Source organism: Tasmannia lanceolata, unplaced genomic scaffold (assembly GCF_043159265.1).
Source record: "Tasmannia lanceolata isolate RefF3 unplaced genomic scaffold, GAP_Taslan_0.1 ptg000011l, whole genome shotgun sequence".
Classification (NCBI taxonomy): Eukaryota; Viridiplantae; Streptophyta; class Magnoliopsida; order Canellales; family Winteraceae; genus Tasmannia; species Tasmannia lanceolata.
Genome location: NW_027518688.1, coordinates 14,172,120 through 14,192,044, shown reverse-complemented (window position 1 = coordinate 14,192,044; position 19,925 = coordinate 14,172,120). Strand labels below are relative to the sequence as shown.

At 38.0% G+C, this 19,925-nt stretch overlaps 1 protein-coding gene across 2 annotated transcripts; it reads right to left on the bottom strand.

Moving 5' to 3' along the window:
- Positions 1-2,259: 2,259 nt before the first annotated feature.
- LOC143886459 (Translocon-associated protein (TRAP), alpha subunit) lies at positions 2,260-17,398 on the bottom strand. Of its 2 annotated transcripts, none has more exons than XM_077390432.1 (8): positions 17,240-17,398; positions 14,451-14,612; positions 14,041-14,091; positions 13,432-13,520; positions 11,072-11,149; positions 10,705-10,908; positions 2,681-2,752; positions 2,260-2,517 (listed from the first exon to the last, which is right to left on the bottom strand). In XM_077390432.1, the coding sequence occupies exons 1-8, from the start codon at positions 17,295-17,297 to the stop codon at positions 2,467-2,469; spliced, it is 765 nt and encodes a 254-aa protein (XP_077246547.1). In that variant the 5' UTR covers positions 17,298-17,398; the 3' UTR covers positions 2,260-2,466. The 2 variants fall into 2 exon arrangements, with proteins under 2 accessions (XP_077246547.1, XP_077246546.1); XM_077390431.1 differs by having other exon boundaries at positions 14,451-14,615; positions 17,240-17,378.
- Between the last annotated feature and the right edge of the window lie 2,527 nt (positions 17,399-19,925).

Genomic DNA, 19,925 nt, shown 5'->3' with positions numbered 1-19,925 from the left:
TCGGGTACCATCACTAAGTAGTCCCCTTCCCGGTACCATCACTAAGTAGTCCCCTTCCCACTAATCCCTGCCCTGATAAACTCATATGGGATCAATCATCAACAGAACATTCCCCATCAAAATAGCCCACTGTCCAATCAAAGTAAAATGTTTTCCATTGAAAATTGCTTAAAGAACTCTAACAACAAGATCTTTCCTCAGCTACAGGGTGATTGGGATGTCAACCACTTCCTGCCCTCTTAGATCTCAAGCCTCTGAAACAGTTGAAAATTTGTTCCTTACTTGCCCATCATGCATCAGGTCAGGGTCTGGTCGAACGATCCGAGGGGAAAAGATCTAAAGGAAGCAATCAAATCTTGGTATCTTCAGTCCCCAAGTCCCGGTCGCCAAAAAGATGTTTGGTCAGCTATTTTCCTTCATACTATGGACTCTCTGGACAACCAGAAATTGCATTGTCTAACAAAACAGCAAGTGGAACCTTTGATGTTTGGTCAGCTGTTTTCCCTTCATACTATGGATTCTCTAAAAAACCAGAAATTGCATTGTCTTCCCAAATGGCAAGTGGGACCTTCCAACCATTCATACCACAATAAAAAAGACTAGTTTCCAGGTAGTCAAATTGTCAAATTTGTCGCCAGAAGTCTCCTACTCCTGATCTCAATTAGCCAGTGTTCTAAAAAGCGCTAGGCGGAGCTGGGCGGCTGACTGACCTCCCAGCGCCCAGGCCGCCCAGGCGTTTCTAGGCGTTTTTCATTTTTTTTTTAGATATTAATATATTTTCATAATTTCTTGCATTTTTTTATATAAAATATAAGTACTTGAATACATAACAATCCAAACCATTTTATGCATAAGCACTAAACATTAAATAATAACAAAAAGTCAAAAACTTAATAAGAAATTAAGCTTAAAATACTTAATAATTTAAGTATTTAACAATACAACACAAATCCATAACCAAAAAAAGATTAAGATCCAAGCACTTCTTCTTTTTCTTCTTCTTCTTCTTCTTCGGCTTCGGTTTCTTTTAGGGTTACTGGTTATAGCTTTAGGGTTTAGTATTTTACAGCTTTAGGGTTTAAAGCTTTAGGGTTTTGAAGTTTTTGGGTTTTACTGTTTTAGACTTTTAGTTTTAGTCGATGTTGAGGTTTGAGAAGAGGGTGAGGGTTTTACGTTTTAGGTTTTAGGTTATAAAAATTAAAAAATACACTAAAAAAAGGCACCCCTTTTATTTCTTTAGGCACCCCTCTTTAAAAATTAAAATAACTAAAAAGGCACCCCTTTTATTACTTCAAACACCCCCTCTTTTATCACACCGCCCAAACCCGCCCCGCCCAGGCCCACGCACATCGCCTGGGCGGCCGCCTAATAACGCCCAGGCGGTGAGGCCGCTTTTTTAAACGCCTAGGGCCTGGGCGGTGCGTTTTTTCCACGCCCAGCGCCTAGGCGCCGCCTAGGCGGCCGCCCAGGCCGCCTTGTAGAACACTGCAATTAGCCATCTTACAAAACTGGGACCAGATCAATCTCAATCCAACTACTAGTAAAGTGCTTCACTGTAAAGGGCAACCGCCCCCACAGGAACCATAAAGCTTAATTTTGATGGGTCCTCCCTTGGAAATCCAGGTGCAACTGGTGATGGGGCATTTTTTTGCACTCACGGCAATTATTTTAGCAGCATACAGCATCTACACTCATAAGAATACCAATCATCTAACTGAGTATCTCACTCTACCCTGCAGATCAAACACCTATGGAAACCAAAGGAATAAGAGAAGATGCAGGACATTAAGAATTCTTCCCTACAATAGAACGCTGACGGAATAAGAGAAAATTGCAGGACTCACCTATCTAAGCTTGATAGCTGGACAGTCTCACAATTATTGTGAAGCAAATACAATAGCTGATGTTATTGCTGAAGTTAGTGCCAAATCCCCTAACTCCAACTACTGGTTTGATGTTCCACCAGTTGAATTCAGAGAAATCTGGTCATTAGTACATAGGACTTCCGTTCATAAGGTAATAATTATCCTTTAGAGCAAAAGGGAAAAAAACAGCTCATAACCATTCAAGCAAGAACAGGCAAGAATTCCACTGATGTGATCCTGTCAATACCAAATCAAAAGAAATGGCACTCTACCAGGAAAAAAAAAGGGTACTATTTTGTAGCAGAAACAACTTCGAAACTAATGGTTCCTAACAGCAATTTTATGGGCTTAGAGGTAGCAGTATTATCAAATAAATCAGAGTAGATTGAAAGGCTATCCTTAAACAAAATTCTTTTCTCCAAAATATTCCGTACAATGTACTTTAGGACCCTACTCATAAAATGCCACTAAACCCTGAAATAAGCTTCTTGCACATAGTACAAAATCCAAAATTACCTCATTTTTGGCTCTTAAAGCGAGCCAAACTAGTCAAAGGGACTGAGCCTCCCATCCCTCCCTCCAACAGAAGCATGAAAAAACCCTACTTCTTCTTCTTTGACTTGTTAGAGAGTGACTGGGCATATGCAGTACCCTGACCACCAACACAAATGGAGAAATATGTCTACCTTAGCACCCTTGGTGAAAAACAGGCTAAGCATATGTGGGCATTTTCAGAAGCACTCAAAAAGGGAAAAATAAAATCAAAAATGAGATAAGAAATTAATTGTCTGACATGCGACCAGCGTGTAACATACCTGCAACCATTCATCCATTGATGCATCTGTAGTCCCAGTTCCAACTTCCACCTTCGGCGCCCTCTTGGTTTTCTGGGTAAATGAACATGTATAAGCATATAAGTAACATATTTGTTTGCAAAACAGAACAAGAACAAGAACATGGAGGATCACCAGATGGAAAAGAAAATAAGCAAGTGAGAGGAGATATATTGAAGTTTGTAAGATAAGCTCGTTTATGTATTGGTCAGTTAACATTATCTCAGCTAAGGCTAGAGCATAAATGAATTTCTTTTGCAGCTGCTTATCAAAAAAGCTTCTACTCTTAATAATGCAAGAAGTAGAATTGGGGTTGCTTTATTTCATAAAGTGCATATGTAATCAGAGTTCCTTGATTACCATTCAAAAAAAAAAAAAAACAGAGTTCCTTATGTTCGTGAAAACACCAAAGTTACGATTTTCATTTCCAGAGTTTTTTTTAGGACACCGATCTCGAGATGTGTTGCCTCATTATTAGTAAATAGCATGTTATGGAAACACCATGTTTAGATTATGGAACTCCGCTCTTTACTGTGCGGATCTAGTTGAGGGTGACCTGGCATGGGCATAACCTCTTTTCCATTTTTTATTCTTTTGAAAGTGGTGTTCTCAAATAAAGGGGGTGACAGCGAGAAAAGCAAGAACTACCAATAGGAGCCCTTATTTATAATATAATACTAGTTAAAACCTAAAAGACATGTTTGCGCAATCAAGCTTTTTCTTTCTCGCCTCTCGATCATTGCCTGTGGTGGACAATACATGCATGAAGCCCAAAATGTCATCTCAGGTACTGATTCCAACACCATCTACTTTCTCTAGCATATTCTCTCCCAATCTCACCTTTTGAACCATCCCCGTTCTTTCTTCTACATAACATACCCCTTTCCCATCAATTTTACACCTTGATTTAACCCAATCAGCTGTAACCTTGTCACCCATACATCCTATCATCACCCTTTATCTTCTTACCTTATTGGACATTGTTTAGGTCATAGTTTTTATAGATTCTCTAGGATATATTTGACTTGGATACGATTTCATTAGAGAGTTGTTTTCTCTTTTGAGATCATTGTATGGAACATGATTGGATGAATTTAAATTCTTTGATGACTGATTTGTTGCATGGGTGGAGAGAGATATGTTGGGGGAGCGAGCAAAGAGTAGTTATTTCTCAGGTGTGGATAGGTCAGTTCAAACTAAACTTTGATGGCTCCAGTCTTGGGAATCCGAGGTCATCTGGCATTGAAGGTATCCCATAGAGAATATAGCGGATCGATGAAGTGGTGTTTCTTGGGTCCAATAAGAACGGCAGCTTCAAATGAAGTGGAGCTCAGAGTGATCCTCCAAGTTCTAAGGATTTTGGAGCCGGCCTTTCTGGACATGGTAGGTTGGGAAGGCAACTCCGTTAACGTAATTCAATGGTTGAAGGGCAGTGTATCACCTCCGTGGCGGTTTGCGCATTGGATGGATGAGATTATAAACCGAATAACAGGAAGATCAATTTTGTTTCATCATGTTAGAAGATTGGCGAACACTGAGGCCAATAGGCTTGCTAGAAACGGAGTGGCAAGAACGAGTATGGAGATTTTAGATTCTCTTCCCCCTTGAGGGCCATTTCTGTTGCTATTGTTCTCTTCTTTTATACTTGTATTGAGTCTATTGACCATCTTCGGTTGCGGGGTTTCCCCTCTCTTTTTTAATATAATTCTTAATGATTCAAAAAAAAAAATTCACCTAAATCTAACTATCAGGAGTTTACTAAGTTACTAACTGCTAGGGATTGAGCTCTAGCTCAATGGTAAAGGCTTTGGCCTTCAACCTTTAGGTCAGAGGTTCAGTCCCAGATTACCTACCAAAAAAATTTACTAACTACTAACAACAGTTACTGATGAGCAATGACAAAAGTAAATAATAGCAGAAGTACTCACTACCGACTATTAACTACTAAATTACAAATATGTGTTACTATTTAAAGAGGAAGAGAGAGGAGAACTATCTTCAAAAGGACAAAAGCACAATTCAAAAACCCCCCTCACATACCAAAGAAGTTACAGAAAGGAAAACTGTAATTAAAAAATCATTTGAAAAGGACACATTAAGAACAAGAAGGAAAATAGTAATAAGAAAAAGGGCTTTCAGATGGATGGGTGTTCACGATGTTCACTACGTCACACTGGTGTAGGGTTTGAAATCGCAAAGGGGCTTTCAATCGCAAAAGGTATGCGTAGAGTTTCCAATTGAGATTTTTGGTTTTATATCTCAAATGTGAAACGGGGGTTTATTTTGTTTTTACATATTTTATTTCCATGAAATGTGTTCCTAAATTTTGGAAATGCCTTTCCCAAAATCCATGTAAATCAATAAACACATTTCTAAAAATTTAAAACACAGTTCACTTGCATTTTCGTAATGTTTCAAATGCATTTCACTTACGTTTCCAAGATGTTTCCCCATTTTCGAAGGCCGCCGTTTTGTTATGCAATTCGGAGGAACCGTGTTTCCCACTCCCAAGGAAGTGTTTTTGGCAACCATGCTTTAGATAGACAATTCATGATGAAGAAGAATTACAAGAAAATAAGTAATAAAAAAGAATGGACAATCAATTGTCCAGAATAGTCCATTAAAAGTGTAAACCTATCGAGCAAGTTACAAGGACCCACAATAAACTTTTGGAAAAATAATGAGAAGCTTCGGATCACAAGTTGGGGACTCCCTTTGGGATTTGATATTCCTTATAAATCTCTTTGAACCACAATTCTCGAGTAGCTGGAGAGGAAGCATTTGGGTGGGAAAAAATTAACTCTCCTTTGGAGGGAGAATAACTTTGATCAAAGCGGCTCTTGCGAACCTACCTACCAATATGTGAATTTTTAAGATACCAGGGGAGGTGGCCAGAAGAATAGAAAAACTCCAAAGGAACTTCCTTTGGGAAGGTAAAGAGGAAGGGCAAAATCTTAAACACTAACTGAACCGGGAACAGGATTTCAAAGCTAAGAGAAAATGGAGGTTTGGGAAATAGAAACATTGCTTTGACGAACAAAGCTCTCCTCAGCAAGTTGGTTTGAAAGTTTGAAATTGACGATGCTCTTTGGAGGAAAGTCATTCCAATAAATATGGGGTGGGAGATGGGAAATCAAGAGTTTATCTAAAGGTCAAGGCTAGGGGGCAGAGAGATATATTTGTCAAGTTAAGAGTGAGCTTAACAAGAGAGTTGAGTTTAGAGTGTAAAAGGGGAGAACGTTAGATTTTAAAAGGGTTAAGAAAAGTCGCTCTATGCCAAACTTACCCAAGTCTCTTCAGGTTATCAAAAGAAAAGAAAAAAAGTAAAGGTTTCATAATCTTATGAGAACGTGGCAGAGGATAGTTTAAGGTGAGAGATTTATAGAAATTTGAAAGATGATGAAATTATGTGCCTTGCCTGTTTTGTGCTTCTTCTTCTTCTTCTTCTTCTTCTTCTTTTTTGGAATGGTATCACCTGTTTTGTGCTTGTGCCTTCGAAAAATCTTTTTGTCTCCTAGGAGGAGGAAGAAAAAATTACTTGGGCCCTGGATCCATTATGTGTCTACTCGGTGAAGTCTTTTTTCAAATTACTGATTTGAGATTCTACAACTTATCTTTTCAAGGAAAACTCCAGAGCGCTCCCATCCATCCTCGTGTGCAAGCTTTCTCTTAGGCAGTGTTTGCTTGCACAGTCTCAACAGCCATCGGCATTTGAAATTCCTTCAAAATGACATTCCTCGTTTGATTGCCAATTTTTGCATAGAATTCCCAAGAAACTCTCAGACATGTTTCCAGTTTCCATCTCAATTATTGCATGTCTTCCCCCTCCTCTCTTCACTCTCTATATTGGTAATGACACCCCTACTGTTTTCCCTACTCTCAGAGTCTATGCCGCGCAACCAAACTGATGCCGCACAATCGAATGTTGAACTAATATTTCGCTATGATGCCAAATATGATGGAGAATGGGTCTATGGAAGGAACGCTAGGGGTGAAAAGGACGGGTAAAAATTAGGTTTTAGTGCCTAAAATATGTTATGAGATTGAAAAAATATTTCTCCTATGTTTATGGTAGGTTTAGAGTGGCGCAAACATATGTCGGGAGGTTTTTGAAGGACACCGTGAAGCTTTCGAAGAATGCCAGGAAGGTGTAAAATGAGTTTTGGGACAAAACAAGAGAGACGCCGGATAGGGATGGATTTGAATGATGTTTTTTCGGTTGAGAAATTTTTTTAATCAATATTTTAGGGGCTTTTTGTGGAAGATGAGCGAAAAAAAAATCCAAGAGAGGTTTTCGGGTTCCCAGGGGGATGATTTATGAGAAAAACGAAAAAAAAAAAAAATGAAAGAGATAAATAGCAAGGTCGGAATCTCACCAACCAAAACCCAAGGCGTCACACCAAGGGGTTCTTAGGCATCACACCTTGGAAGATCGAGGCATCACACCTTTGCAAGAGTAGACATCACATCCACACAAGAGGAAAAATATCCAAATCTTTTCATTCATTCATAACATAACATAGCATTCTTTTCAAAGTGTTCTAAGGCTTACAATACATAAGAAGAAAGAAGAGAACTAGAAAGTTCCAAAACCCAAAAGAAAAAACAAATGTTTTAGGACCAAAATACTCTCTTCTACTTAAAAATTCCGTAATACTCATGTGGGGCCTTTTTAAAGCATACATAACTCAAAGAACTTAAGTTATTTTGATGGGAAAAGACTGTAATAGCCCTAACTTAAACGAATACCCCTATTATAACTTAAACGACTTAAAAGACACCAAAAACACACTTAAAAATTAAAATATGGCCCTACGATGGTCCCTATCTTCCTTTTTTTTTTTTTTAAGTCTACAACTCTAATACCCCAATCACAAACACTCCGTAAATCTGTTCCATTATTCTTCAAGAGGTAATTCTAGACAAATTCAATGCTTGTCTACTCCCTTTTGACTTCTTATTCCACTACTCTCTGAGCTTAAGCCGCGCATTTAAACATACCCTTGGACTGCCATAACAGAGAAGATCAATACTCAATACAGAATTAAAAGGAGTTTCAGACTCACGAACAAGTGGTCCCTTTGCCTAGTTGAGGAGGAACCAATCACTTGTTCATACAATGTAAGCAGTCAATGAAATTATGTTGTTCCATTATTTTTTTGAAAGTCTACAACTCTAATACCCCAATCACAAACACTCCGTAAATCTGTTCCATTATTCTTCAAAAGGTAATTCTAGACAAATCCAATGCTTGTCTACTCCCTTTTGACTTCTTATCTTCAATGAAATTATGGAACCAGATTTGGAAGTGGCTTGGTGTGAGCTGGCTTTTCCCTAGCACCCTTATATTACTATTCGAGGAATGGTATCTGAAAGGTTTGGGAATATTATGTAAAACTCTATGGTCCATGATCCCATTCACAGTGAATCGAATACATGGAATGAGAGAAATAAGAGTTTTTTTAGAACAATATGGCAGACAAGTCTCCCTTTTTTTATAGGTAGGGTGGATAAGTCTTATCCCCTCTAAAGGTCAAGTTGGTGATAAAAAACTGGGCCAGTTTCACAAAAGAGGTTTTGGGTATTTCAGTGACAGGTCTTATAAAATGAAAGTTCTTATGAAGTAAAATCATATGAGGAAGGGTCTGTGTAAGATGGAATATCCTCCTACTGACTACATAAAACTAAATTTTGATGGCTGTTCGACGGGTAACCGAGGTCCAGCAGGTATTGGAAGAATGCTTATAGATTCAAATGGTGAGATAATTATGTCATTCTTGGAGCCTCTATCGGTAGGACTGATTCCAACAAAGATGAAGTCCGCACACTTCTTACAGGACTGCATTTTTTTACAGGACAAGCTAGACGGTAAGCTAATAATCAAAGAGGACCAAATTCTCTGAGGTATTTTCATAAGCGGGCAAGCCTTGGCGCAACGGTAAGGTTGCTCCATTGTGACCTTGTGGTCACGGGTTCGAGTCATAGAGACAGCCTCTCTGCAAAGCAGGGGCAAGGCTGCGTACATCTAGCCCTCCCCAGACCCCGCAATGGCTGGAGCCTCGTGCACTGGGCCGCCCTTTTTTCTCTGAGGCATTTTCATCTGAGTACTCTTCTTCCATCAAGGCTGCATCAAAGAGTCAAGACAGTTGTTTTCATTTTCTGCCTCTGCACCCCTTCTTATAAAGTCTGATTTTAATTTCTATGTTGTTCAAGTATAAATTGTTTTTCTTTCTTAATCAAATAAATGTTACCATTGAAAGAAAACACCTATTTTCTCTTATTTACGCCTATTTGTAGATCTTGCTTCTCTTTTGTACATGAGTGCCAGTGTCAAAATTTTTAGACACCATCGCATTAAACATTCTAAAACAATGGAAGAGAGCTATACGTCAGCTATCTATAACCCAACCCCTACATCACATTAAATATTCTAAAACACTGGAAGAGAGCCATACGTCAGCTATCTATAACCCAACCGTTAAAAACCCTATTATATAACTAAGTACGATCATTTAATATGGAAGATAATTAAGGCCACAAGTTTGAAAAAAAAATAAAGACTGGGGCCTCTTTTGATATACCCCTATAAACTATTTGCATATAATCTTATGTGCATGTTGTCTTCTTTGCAAATAACTATCCATGCAAATAATGGTTATAAATAGTTTTATATCTATCATAGTTAATGGCTTCCAAGTTATCCTGTGTCTCATTTCCAAGAGTTTTTTATATGGTGGCCGACAGTCAAGTCCCTCGTGGGCGGTACCACCCTTGATGTTTGATCCAACAGCAGCTCACTTTTTAAGATGCTGCTATTGAATCAAACATCAAGGGTGGAACTCTTACCGTACCACACACAAGGGGGTTGACGGTCAGGCACCATATAATTTCTCCATTTCCAAATAAGATTAACTTCCGATAATCTTGCTGGCAAACAGGGACCAATACTGGTGGTATATCGAAAGGGGCCCTTAAATTCATAAAATTGGGGGCATATTAATAAAACAATGATGTGGAAACACAATTAGAGAAACAAAGAGAAGGGCATATTAACAAAATAATGATCTGGAAACACCATAATTTGAGAAACACATGGATATATGCTCACAAGAGCAGTATGTATGAAGGGACAAGTTTCCCTTGGTAAACTGGTTGAAAGTTTGATTAGTAACAGAAATGCCTGTTGCATCACCACAAACAATGATAGAATCACTTCTCAGAAAATCTATGATTTGTTGACAAAGACACAAGTGTCACGTGTCGACACAGACAGAGATTGTCGGACACGGCAAAGCCCCAGAATTTAGAAATGGGGATACGAATAAAATAGAAAGTATATACAATCATGATTTGAGGATACGGATTTGTGTGTCAAGTTTCAACATGGATATGGGTTGTCAGACAAGGCAACATCTAAAAATCTATAAATGGTGACACATACATACATATAAAATTACTAATTACTATCATAATTTGTAACGACATAAATAAGGTGTTCATTTAATAAACTAATAAATCTAGAATTAATAAACTATAATCTAAAACAAACAGGAGATAATCAAATAACAATGCATTCATCAATTTAATCTAGTTCTCTTCCGTCTCCAATATACAATGAGAAAGGGAAACCAATATGATACAATGAATATAGTATTAGAATAAGAGCTTGTTTAGGATTTTAGGTTTAGGGAGGAGATATAACAGCAAATATTGGTTAAAGAAGAGTTTATAATAAAAGAAGAGTTAATGGCAAAAGAGGTAGGCATGATATTCAATAATAAAACATGACACGGTACAAAAAATGTGTCCACGTGCCCGCATTAAGTCTAACACTTCTAGCAGTACATTTAAAAATGTCCAAAGGAGTGTCGACATGTGTGGGCATGCATGTCATATCAGACACGGCACAACACGTGTCAACAATATATTCAAAGTGTCGGCTAAATCATAGCAGAAAATATACTAACAAAATATGTTTTGATTATGGCATAACATAATTTACTTACCTTAGAAAGGCGTTGAAATTGGCCATATACCCACAATCCAAAAAGGCACATAAGGGCAAACCCAAGCGTAACAAGGAAGACAGACTCTACACTGAGAAAGCCACCAGACTCAACAACTTCAACGGTACCATTATAGAATACGCTCTGATACTGCTGCTGATCTACCTCATAGACAATGGTACCCACAAGATCAAATGACCCAGGCTGCAAAAAAAAACACCAATAAAGTTACTGGGTAACAGCTGCCGTCATTCTCTCAATATCTTGAATAATTCGAAAGCAAATAGAAAATAAATATACCAATCAAAACAAAATTTGAGTGGTCGGCATTATCAATACATGCAATTATAGTACAGCGACAATATACCTGCAGATACTTGTTAACAGAAAAAATATAGGGGAATGTTGCCTGAGCAGAAAATGGCACTGACGCATTGTAGAACTCCTGAAATGACAACGATCTGAAGCAATTACTATAACATAGATTTATTAGAGCATAAATGAGAGGAAGATTCATATTATGAATCAGATGAAGTGAGAATAACAGACCCTCATACTAGTGTTCGCTTATGCATTGAGAAACTTTTGAAATTATAAAGAACACAAATACTTAATAATACTACTAGAGAAAAAGGAAGTGACGGAAATATCGATAACTAACACATAAATGAATGTCATGCCTCAAATAGAAATCAAAACAGTGAGATTTGCAGACACCCAATAAACATTAATGCGAAAATGGCACAAGCAATTAAATAATTGAACAAGCTTCAATACCTTTGAGTAATTAGAAACTTCTGCTACACCAATCAGTTAAGTAAAGCATGTCAATAATGGCATGCTGCCATAATGGACGGAAAGTTCCTTCTTCGAAAGTTAAAATAATGGATCTCACCTCAATGGGAATAACATTCCATCCAGTGTATTCCCTTTACACAATTATCCATCCTTAAAAGTTCAACTCATGCTTCTACAAATGAATGAGTTATCTCCACCAAGGCCTTTCAGACCCCTTGCTATGTGGATTGGCTGCTAAATCTTTCAATATCCAATTAATAGAGACAGTAGTAACTCATGGAGGGGTGCAATTGGTGAAATTTTATATCTCACTATCAGCACATTGAAGGAAGTTTGCAAACCAAATAAAGGAACGGGTTTTGCAACAAATCTAAATGGGTGATAATTGGGGAAAGAAACTTCTTGAGGAATCCAAGGAATCTATATTACCATGTTTCTAAATATCGCCACACACAGTGCAACTTTACAATGGAGAGTTTCTATTTTTAAATGTAAATAGAAAACCATATATAGGTATCTCATGCATCATTTAGAGACCAAAATAGTCAAAATCAGTCAGGGCTTGATGTTTAGGTTAGGTTTCTGTTTTCTAGACCCTCAACCTGTTCAGGCACTGTTTGCACATCTGTCTGCAAATGAATCACAAATTTGTTTGGTTCCTTCAGATATAGAAAAGTCAGTATTTTGAAAGACCAAAAACAATATTCATAAACGAAGTCCCTGGTGATTTGCAATTCATTGCAACTTCACTGCAGCACTTGAAGTGTTATGTGTCAACATGAACATATAAACTCCAGAGCCTAAAGTATATGGGAATGCACAAAATCTAGAGTTTCCAAAAATGGAGATGCTAAAAGACACTATGGAAGGAACATGCATATATACAATCACCTGATTTATGTATTAAATGATAAATTCCCATACATCTCAGCTTTTACTATTTCCAAAAAAAAACGATAAATTCATGTATTAATAGTGAATATGCAATCTAGATGTAGAACTTCACATCGTAAAACATTTCTAATGAATAAGCACCAAGAATGATAACCCATAATGACCTGTCCAGAAACAAAAATATCAGCATTACAGCAACATGTGCGATGGATTCAACCTATAAGTATAACTTGGACCATACACAATTTAAAAAGAACAATAATTGCATACAACAGACAAAACACTGGCATCCATGACCACCAGTCATGCATGCAAAGGCATCCATGACCACTAGTCATGCATGAAAATTTAAAATATATATATATATATATATATATATATATATATATATATAGAGAGAGAGAGAGAGAGAGAGGAAATGAAGTATGTGCAGCTGCACAGATAAGCTATCTGTGCATGGCTGCACAAACCATAGTGGGGGCCACATTTTTGGGGGGATCCAAAGCATTCATTTGGAAGGCCCTTCCATGGATAGGGTGCGTACCAAAAATCAGCCCTATAGGATCATCCTAACCCAATCAAAGTTGGAGGGGAAAATGGACAGACAATGTTTCTGCCCATTTTTTCCCTTCACAAATGGCAGGGTTAGGATAATCCTAAAGGGCTGATTTTTGGTACACACCCTATCCATGGAAGGGCCTTCCAAATGAATGCTTTGGATCCCCCCAAAAATGTGGCCCCCACTATTGTTTGTGCAGCTGCACATACTTCATTTCCTCATATATATATATATATATATATATATATATATATATATATATATATATATATATATATATATATATATGTGTGCAGAGACAAAGTTGTTTGTTTGATCAGGAGCTAAAGAATGTGTTCTAGATAGTAGAATACTAGTAGCCTTAATTGGGTAGTACAGTATACTTTTCTGATGAGGTTGTGAGAGAAAAAGGAAGTAAATTATATGGAAGCCAAAAGTTATGATATGACTTTGAAGCAAAATAAATTCAGGCTTACCTGCACGGTGAGATTTTGGACATATAGTTGATGATCAAAAGGAAGATGAAGGTTGGCCCTCACTGCAATGACATTCAAAGCTGACTCACCTGTATTTTCCATCCAAATAGCAGCAAATTAGAATATCATCCACTAATAGTCCAAGGAACAACAAAATAGACTGTTGGGTCAGGAAATGACAAGGCAAAGCCTTGCCAAATATATCATGGATTAAGCAGCCCAATAAAGTCATTCAGCGTACTGATGGACTGGCTAAATAATGGAAAAACAAAGACCATAAAATGGAAATTTGACTTTCAGGCCACCATCTAGCCCATACCATAACAATGTATGCAGCTTCACTCAATGGTTCAGAAAATCATTTAAAAGAAACAAGGAAAATGAGTCGGACATGGATATCACAAACAATGTTAGAAGGGAAGCGACAGATTTCTAATTCTTCTTTGCTAGCACTTGACTCCTGTGGAATTCCATTAACAAGCTTGGAGGCTCATATGGATAACACAGAGAAAATCTCAAGAGTGTTGGCCAAATGTAGGCTAGTGGAAAAGAAAACAACAAAATCCCAGAACAAGACCTCCCATATTCAACTAGCAGTAGAAAAATTACCTTCATTACTCACTCCAACTAGTAGTTCAGTTTCTTCCCCCGCTGTCACCACTGCAGTTACAGAAGATTAAATATATAACAATATTTAAGAAACTTTTTTTTGTTTTGAATGATAACATTTAACTTAATACCTACGAAAGAAATGTGGAAAGCAAAAAACACAACGCTATAAATATGTCGACTTCACACCTCAGTTTTTAATGTTTCCAAGGCCATCTTGGTCTTTTTCTGTTTATTACTTACATGAGGGGTTCTTGTCTTTCCAGATTTGTAACTTAAGTGAGGTATTTTTGTCAAACCCCTTTAGTTACATTGCTCTTATATAAATCCAACGGCCAGGGAATAAACGTGATGCGAGTTTTCTTCACTTTTTCTCAATACTTTGTTTACATAATAGAGATAACACTTACATCGTCCAGGATTTTTTGGAAAGACACAGACTGTATCTACTCCAGGAGCAGGAGACAAAGATGCATCTCCAAAATCTTGGAATTCATCACCAACAATCCCAAGATCGCCCCCATCAGCAGGTTCAGCTACTTCCACATCGGTGTCAGATTGACATCTAACAACTGCTGAGCAAAAAGTGAGAATTAGTGGGTGCAACAGTTCAGCAGAGAACATGGTTTAGAACTGCAGCAAAAATAGAAAGTATATATGATATAACATCACATCTTAGTTAAAGAAGAGCTAAAAAGAGTTAAATAAAAGAAGAGTTAAACACAATATGCATTAATAAAACTAAATGTCACACTTGACACGGCACAAAAATGTGTCCACACCCACATTAAGTCTAACACTTTTAGCAGTACATTTAAAAGTGTCCGAAGGAGTGTGGACAAGGGTGGACACGTGTGTCGTGTCAGACACGGCAGTGACGGCACAACACGTTTGTCAGCAATAACTTCAAAGTGTCGGCTAAATCATAGGTGTTGAGGGATGTTGATTTACTAGGTCTGTTCAAACTAGCATCATTTCCCACAGTACCCCTATCCCACCACTTCCTTCTGGTATACTCTATAAGTGAAATTACCAAATTATCCTCAACAATAAACATATTGCCAAGAAATATTGTAACCAACAATAAACATACTGCCAAGAAATATTGTAACCAACAATAAATATATTGCCAAGAAATATTGTAACAGTGACAACCCATATTTTCGACACATTTAAGGTCAGTGATTACGTGCATACATGGAAAGATCTAACTTATAGCATGGGGCATCTAGGGCTATAAACCACCTCAAAAGAGAAAATCATGCTAAACAATTTCTTTCAGATCAATCACTTAAATACTGTATAAAACCAGTAAAATTTCTCGGTTATTTCTTGGGTGAGGGTTCCCTCTACCATCAAATTCTATTCTAGCTCTGACCATAAAAAGGTTGTAAGGAGATTTGTGGTGCATCAGAAAGAGAGGATCAAGTTACTCCTAGACTCCTAGTTGGGTACTACCCGCCCTGGGTGGCTCAAGTTAAATCTTGACGGGTATAGTATGGGAAACCCAGGGCCATCCAGAGTAGGAGGTTTAGTTAGAAATGAAAATGAGGAAGTGTCAAGACTATATGAGCATTCTCAGGACCCGATGGGGTCAAGGATCCCAATGTGGCAGAGGTAAGGGTGGTGCACAAGGGCTTGAGGATTGTTGATGATAGCGTGTTGAACAGATTGATAGTTGAGGGAGACTCTCTTAACACCATTAGATGAATGGATGGGAGCAGTTTGTATCCGTGGAGATTCGCGGATTTGATAGAAGAGATACATGACCGTATGGAAGGCCACCCTATCCGGTTTCACCATGTTTGGCGTTCGGCTAACAGTGAGGCAGATCAATTACCTAGGGATGGGGTGAACCGGAAATCTTTGGAGATATTTGATTTCCTCCTCCGTGATCTGTACCTTTTTTAGTTTTCTCTCGATGTTTTTTCTCTCTTGTCTTGCATCTTGCTCCTAGACCTCGTCGGGAATTGGTTTTTCCCCCTTATTAATAATGATTTCACCATTTAAAAAATATATATATTGTGTGAAACCAATTTTGTGAACTCTAAATAAAATCATGCTCGACAATTCCTTGGCTAATAAGCAAACAAAACATGCATTATCTCTGGTGTATACCCCAAGGGATCGTCAACACGAAAGTAGTGTCACCAAACCTTAGCCTTGACACATGGTGGAGGGTTTTTCGGAAGGGCACAAGAATAACCGACAGGATCGGCTCTTCACACATTGACAAAAGTGGTGATTGATCTTGTCACATTGAAGGTACGAATTGATTATGACATCAGCCACAGTGAGAGTGTAAGAATGTCAACCAGTAAAACTAAAAACAAGTCTAGTGTCTCACACAGAATAGATCTGACTCAGTCCTCCAGATCGACTGAGCTGTTCATCCCAGATGCTTAGACCTACCGACATTAAAATAAAACTTATGATCTTAATCTCAAAGACATCTCATCATGATCGTATCGTATGAACAATCAGGATGGTACTTATAACTCCCCAAGTGTCTTATATCCTCTATGTCCCAGACAACGAGCATAGTCTACAGATTCTACACAGTCTAAGTGACAAACCTGGCCTTCTAAAATCCCAAACAAAACACATCCTATCTTCTCTAAGGCCATGTTTGGATTGCAAGAAAAACATTTCTTACAGAATATTTATTCTTGAGAAGAAAAAAATCTTTTTAGGATTTAGAGGAAAATGATTATGGTTAATTTATAGGGATATTATCATACATTGAAGGTCCCTCTAAGTAAAAATTGAATAGGTTTTGTTCAAGTTATCTTTTTTCATGTGTAAAAAAAGAATCGCATACTTATTTGTGAAGAAATTGGGGGAAAAATCGTTCTAAGAAACAGAAAATGAGAAAATTAACCTATATGAGATTAAAATTGAAAGGAAACCTAAAAATTATTAAGAATCGAGAAAGAAACTTCTTGATATTCATGGAAAGACCTAAAAATTGCAATAAAAACCTAACTTTGAGTAAATCTAAAAAAATTAAAAAAAAAACCGCGAAATATCATCAAAGCAGATCCGATTTCAAGATACAGAACAAATCAAACAAGTTGCATGCAAAAAAGTTAGAAGAAGATTCAATCGAAAGATCATGCAAAAGATCTCGCAGATTTTTAACAGATCTAGTTGCAAAAACAACAAATCAAAAAAGAAAAAGAAAGGGGAATTTGAATACCTTGAAGAAAAGGAGAGGCGAGGAGGAGAAGAGCGAAGAACAAAACCCTAATCGCCATGGAAAATTGAAGGGAAGTGTTTTGACTTGGGTGCGCTCGGGTTTTGTATTCCCATAAAGAAAACACTGATGTTGGGATAAAAAGGGGAATGATGAATTCGCACCCCCTGCAGGATAATTCGCTCCCTCCTTTAAAGGGGTGCGAATTTATCATCGGATGAAAAACGTGTGGACACATTTGATGGGCCCCGACCAATTGATATGTTGCACAGTTCATTTGGTGGGCCATAGACTACACGATTTAGAGGAAACATCTGTTCAAGTCGTAGAGGGGCACCCACTAAGGTATGGGACCCACTATTAAAGGATCTCAATAGTTTATCTGGGAGATCAAAACTAGGGCTATCAAATGAATGGTTCAGATCATTCAGAGGTGGGACCCACAATGTTCTGATCGTGTACTACAAAGAGGTGGTGTCAGATTCATCTGTTCCAATGGAATGATTAGGATTGCCCTATAAAGGTACTTATTAATTGGGTACTGGTATTGGCACCACTATGTTTAATAATTGCATTAACTCGTCTTGTCTTTTCTGCTTTATACAAGCCAAGGGCCCTATGGAAGAACAGGGGGGCGCATATATCGTTTCCTTTATATTCGACTTTAGGATTGGTGTGATTTCAAGCCATATCAAATGCCAGTTTTTTGGCTGGTAAGTGGGATTAAACTCAAGGCAGCCGCTCCGCGAAATGCCTTCTGCAAGGTCCCTAGCAAATCCCTTATTATTATTACTTATAATGATAGTAATTAGTTCTAGTAACTATGACACCGTATTTCTAGAAATATAAAGAGAGGAATGCTAGACTAAAGGGAGCCCTTGCAAAAATGAGATGAAAGCTCATTTTTGCAAGGGCTCCCTTTAACACTAGCATTCCTCAAATAAAGAATGGGCAAAATACGGCTATAATAAATTCAGCTAAATATGCCTAGCCATTATTAAGGACAGGGAATAATCCACTTCCTTTAAGACTTTGTTGAGTGATTAACCATTTATTCTTTTTGGAAATGTTGAACCAACATAGAAGTCTTCCTTTTAGGTTGAAAAGGCTTCACAACATAAGCTTTGCGGACTGAGAAAATAGTAAGTAATCCCCTTCCTTTTAAGCCTTTGTTGTGTGATTGAACTTCCTGTACGCAATGCATTTTAGGGGTGCAACTTGGGTCCGGCTCAACCCGAACCCAATGGGTTCAGCCCGATTTTGGCTTGGGTTGGGTTGGCACTTCCGTTTGGTTGGGTTGAAAAAAGCCAACTCATGTTGGTGGGAATTTGACGAAGATAGAAATCTCTAGAGTTGCTTCAAGGTGCATAATCGCTTTCCTTAAGACAAATTTCGCCCCCACCAGTTGTGTGCAAAGGGAATCCATTGCCTCCAAGATACAATGAAGCCTTGTAGGAAGATCTTACAAATGTTTGATTACACTTTGCACAAGTGGAATCAAACCCAAAACACCTTTTTAAGAACTTCAAGCTTTAGAGAAAAAACACTAAAACTGTTTCTGCAGAAAACCATCTTTAGTGCACTGTTTTTATGAACAAACTATATTGGAAACAAGAAAGTAGGAGATTGTTTGAGATAGAAAAATACAGGAATAACTGATTTCTGTATATTCAAAAGACAGATTTATGCTCTTTTTATAGAGCATTATATGTCTATTCATTAAGGGAAATATCCCTTCATGACACCTTGCATTGGTTCAAATAATGACCATTCGATCGCAACTCTTTGCGATTTAAGTGTTTTAGACCATCCACAAATTGTCCCTTGTGTTTGAAAATCATCCATGATTGTTGGGAAGCAAAAGACATGAAGGAAGGTTGAAAAACAGAAGTGATAAGCCATGTCCATTTTCTCCCAACGGATAGATTTTCGAACAACCGCGGTCGGCCGGGCTACCGCAGTCGCCCGCCGACATGCTTCTGTTCTTTTATTTTTTCCGATCCAAAGAACCGCGGTCGACTGGGATACCCGCGGTTGCCCACCCACACCTTTCTGAAAATCATTTATGTTTCCAGAAACCAATCCGCGGTCGCCCGGGAACCCCTGATCGACCGGCCCTGTCTGAAAATTGTTTTTCTATTTTAAATATAACTTGTATAAATCGTTTTAATTTTCAATACCATTTTGAAAATCTCTAACAACCCAACCCTACCCGACCACCGTCCTCTAATTTTATCTTGAATTTTCATGGGTTATGTTTTTTTCTTGTATTTTTCTGTTTGGCCTTGGTGAACCTGAACCCAACCTCACTCAAACCGACCCGATTTCGAGTTAGATGGGGGGTTGACGGATTTAGAGGCGGGTTGGGTTAGGGTTGACCATCCTCAACCAGAGACTCGGGTTGGGTCGGGTTAGGGTTGAGGGAAGGCTAACTCGGATTAGGGTTGAGGTAATTCTATCTCGGGTTGGGCTAGGGTTGGCCTCAACCCGATTTAACCTGACCCGGGTTGCAATTGCACTTCTTTTATTGTGTACCAATTCGTACTAATCTTGTCTATAGGAGCAAGGTTTAAAATTTCAGTTTCAGTACCGGTTTCGGACCATGGAATTTTGAAATTTCGGTCGAAATCTGGTACATAACCCGAAACAACTATTTTATTTAATATTAAATTTCGGTAATTTCGTCAAA

What these genes read in the sequence shown, in the direction of transcription:
- LOC143886459 (XM_077390431.1), bottom strand. Translation starts at nt 17,297, where the DNA reads ATGGCGATTAGGGTTTTGTTCTTCGCTCTTCTCCTCCTCGCCTCTCCT. An exon ending in TCCAAAATCTCACCGTGCAG is followed by an intron (nt 11,150 to 13,431) that starts GTAAGCCTGAAT and finishes TTGTCATTTCAG; the next exon opens with GAGTTCTACAATGCGTCAGT. An exon ending in CTGTTAACAAGTATCTGCAG is followed by an intron (nt 10,909 to 11,071) that starts GTATATTGTCGC and finishes TTTTTTTTGCAG; the next exon opens with CCTGGGTCATTTGATCTTGT.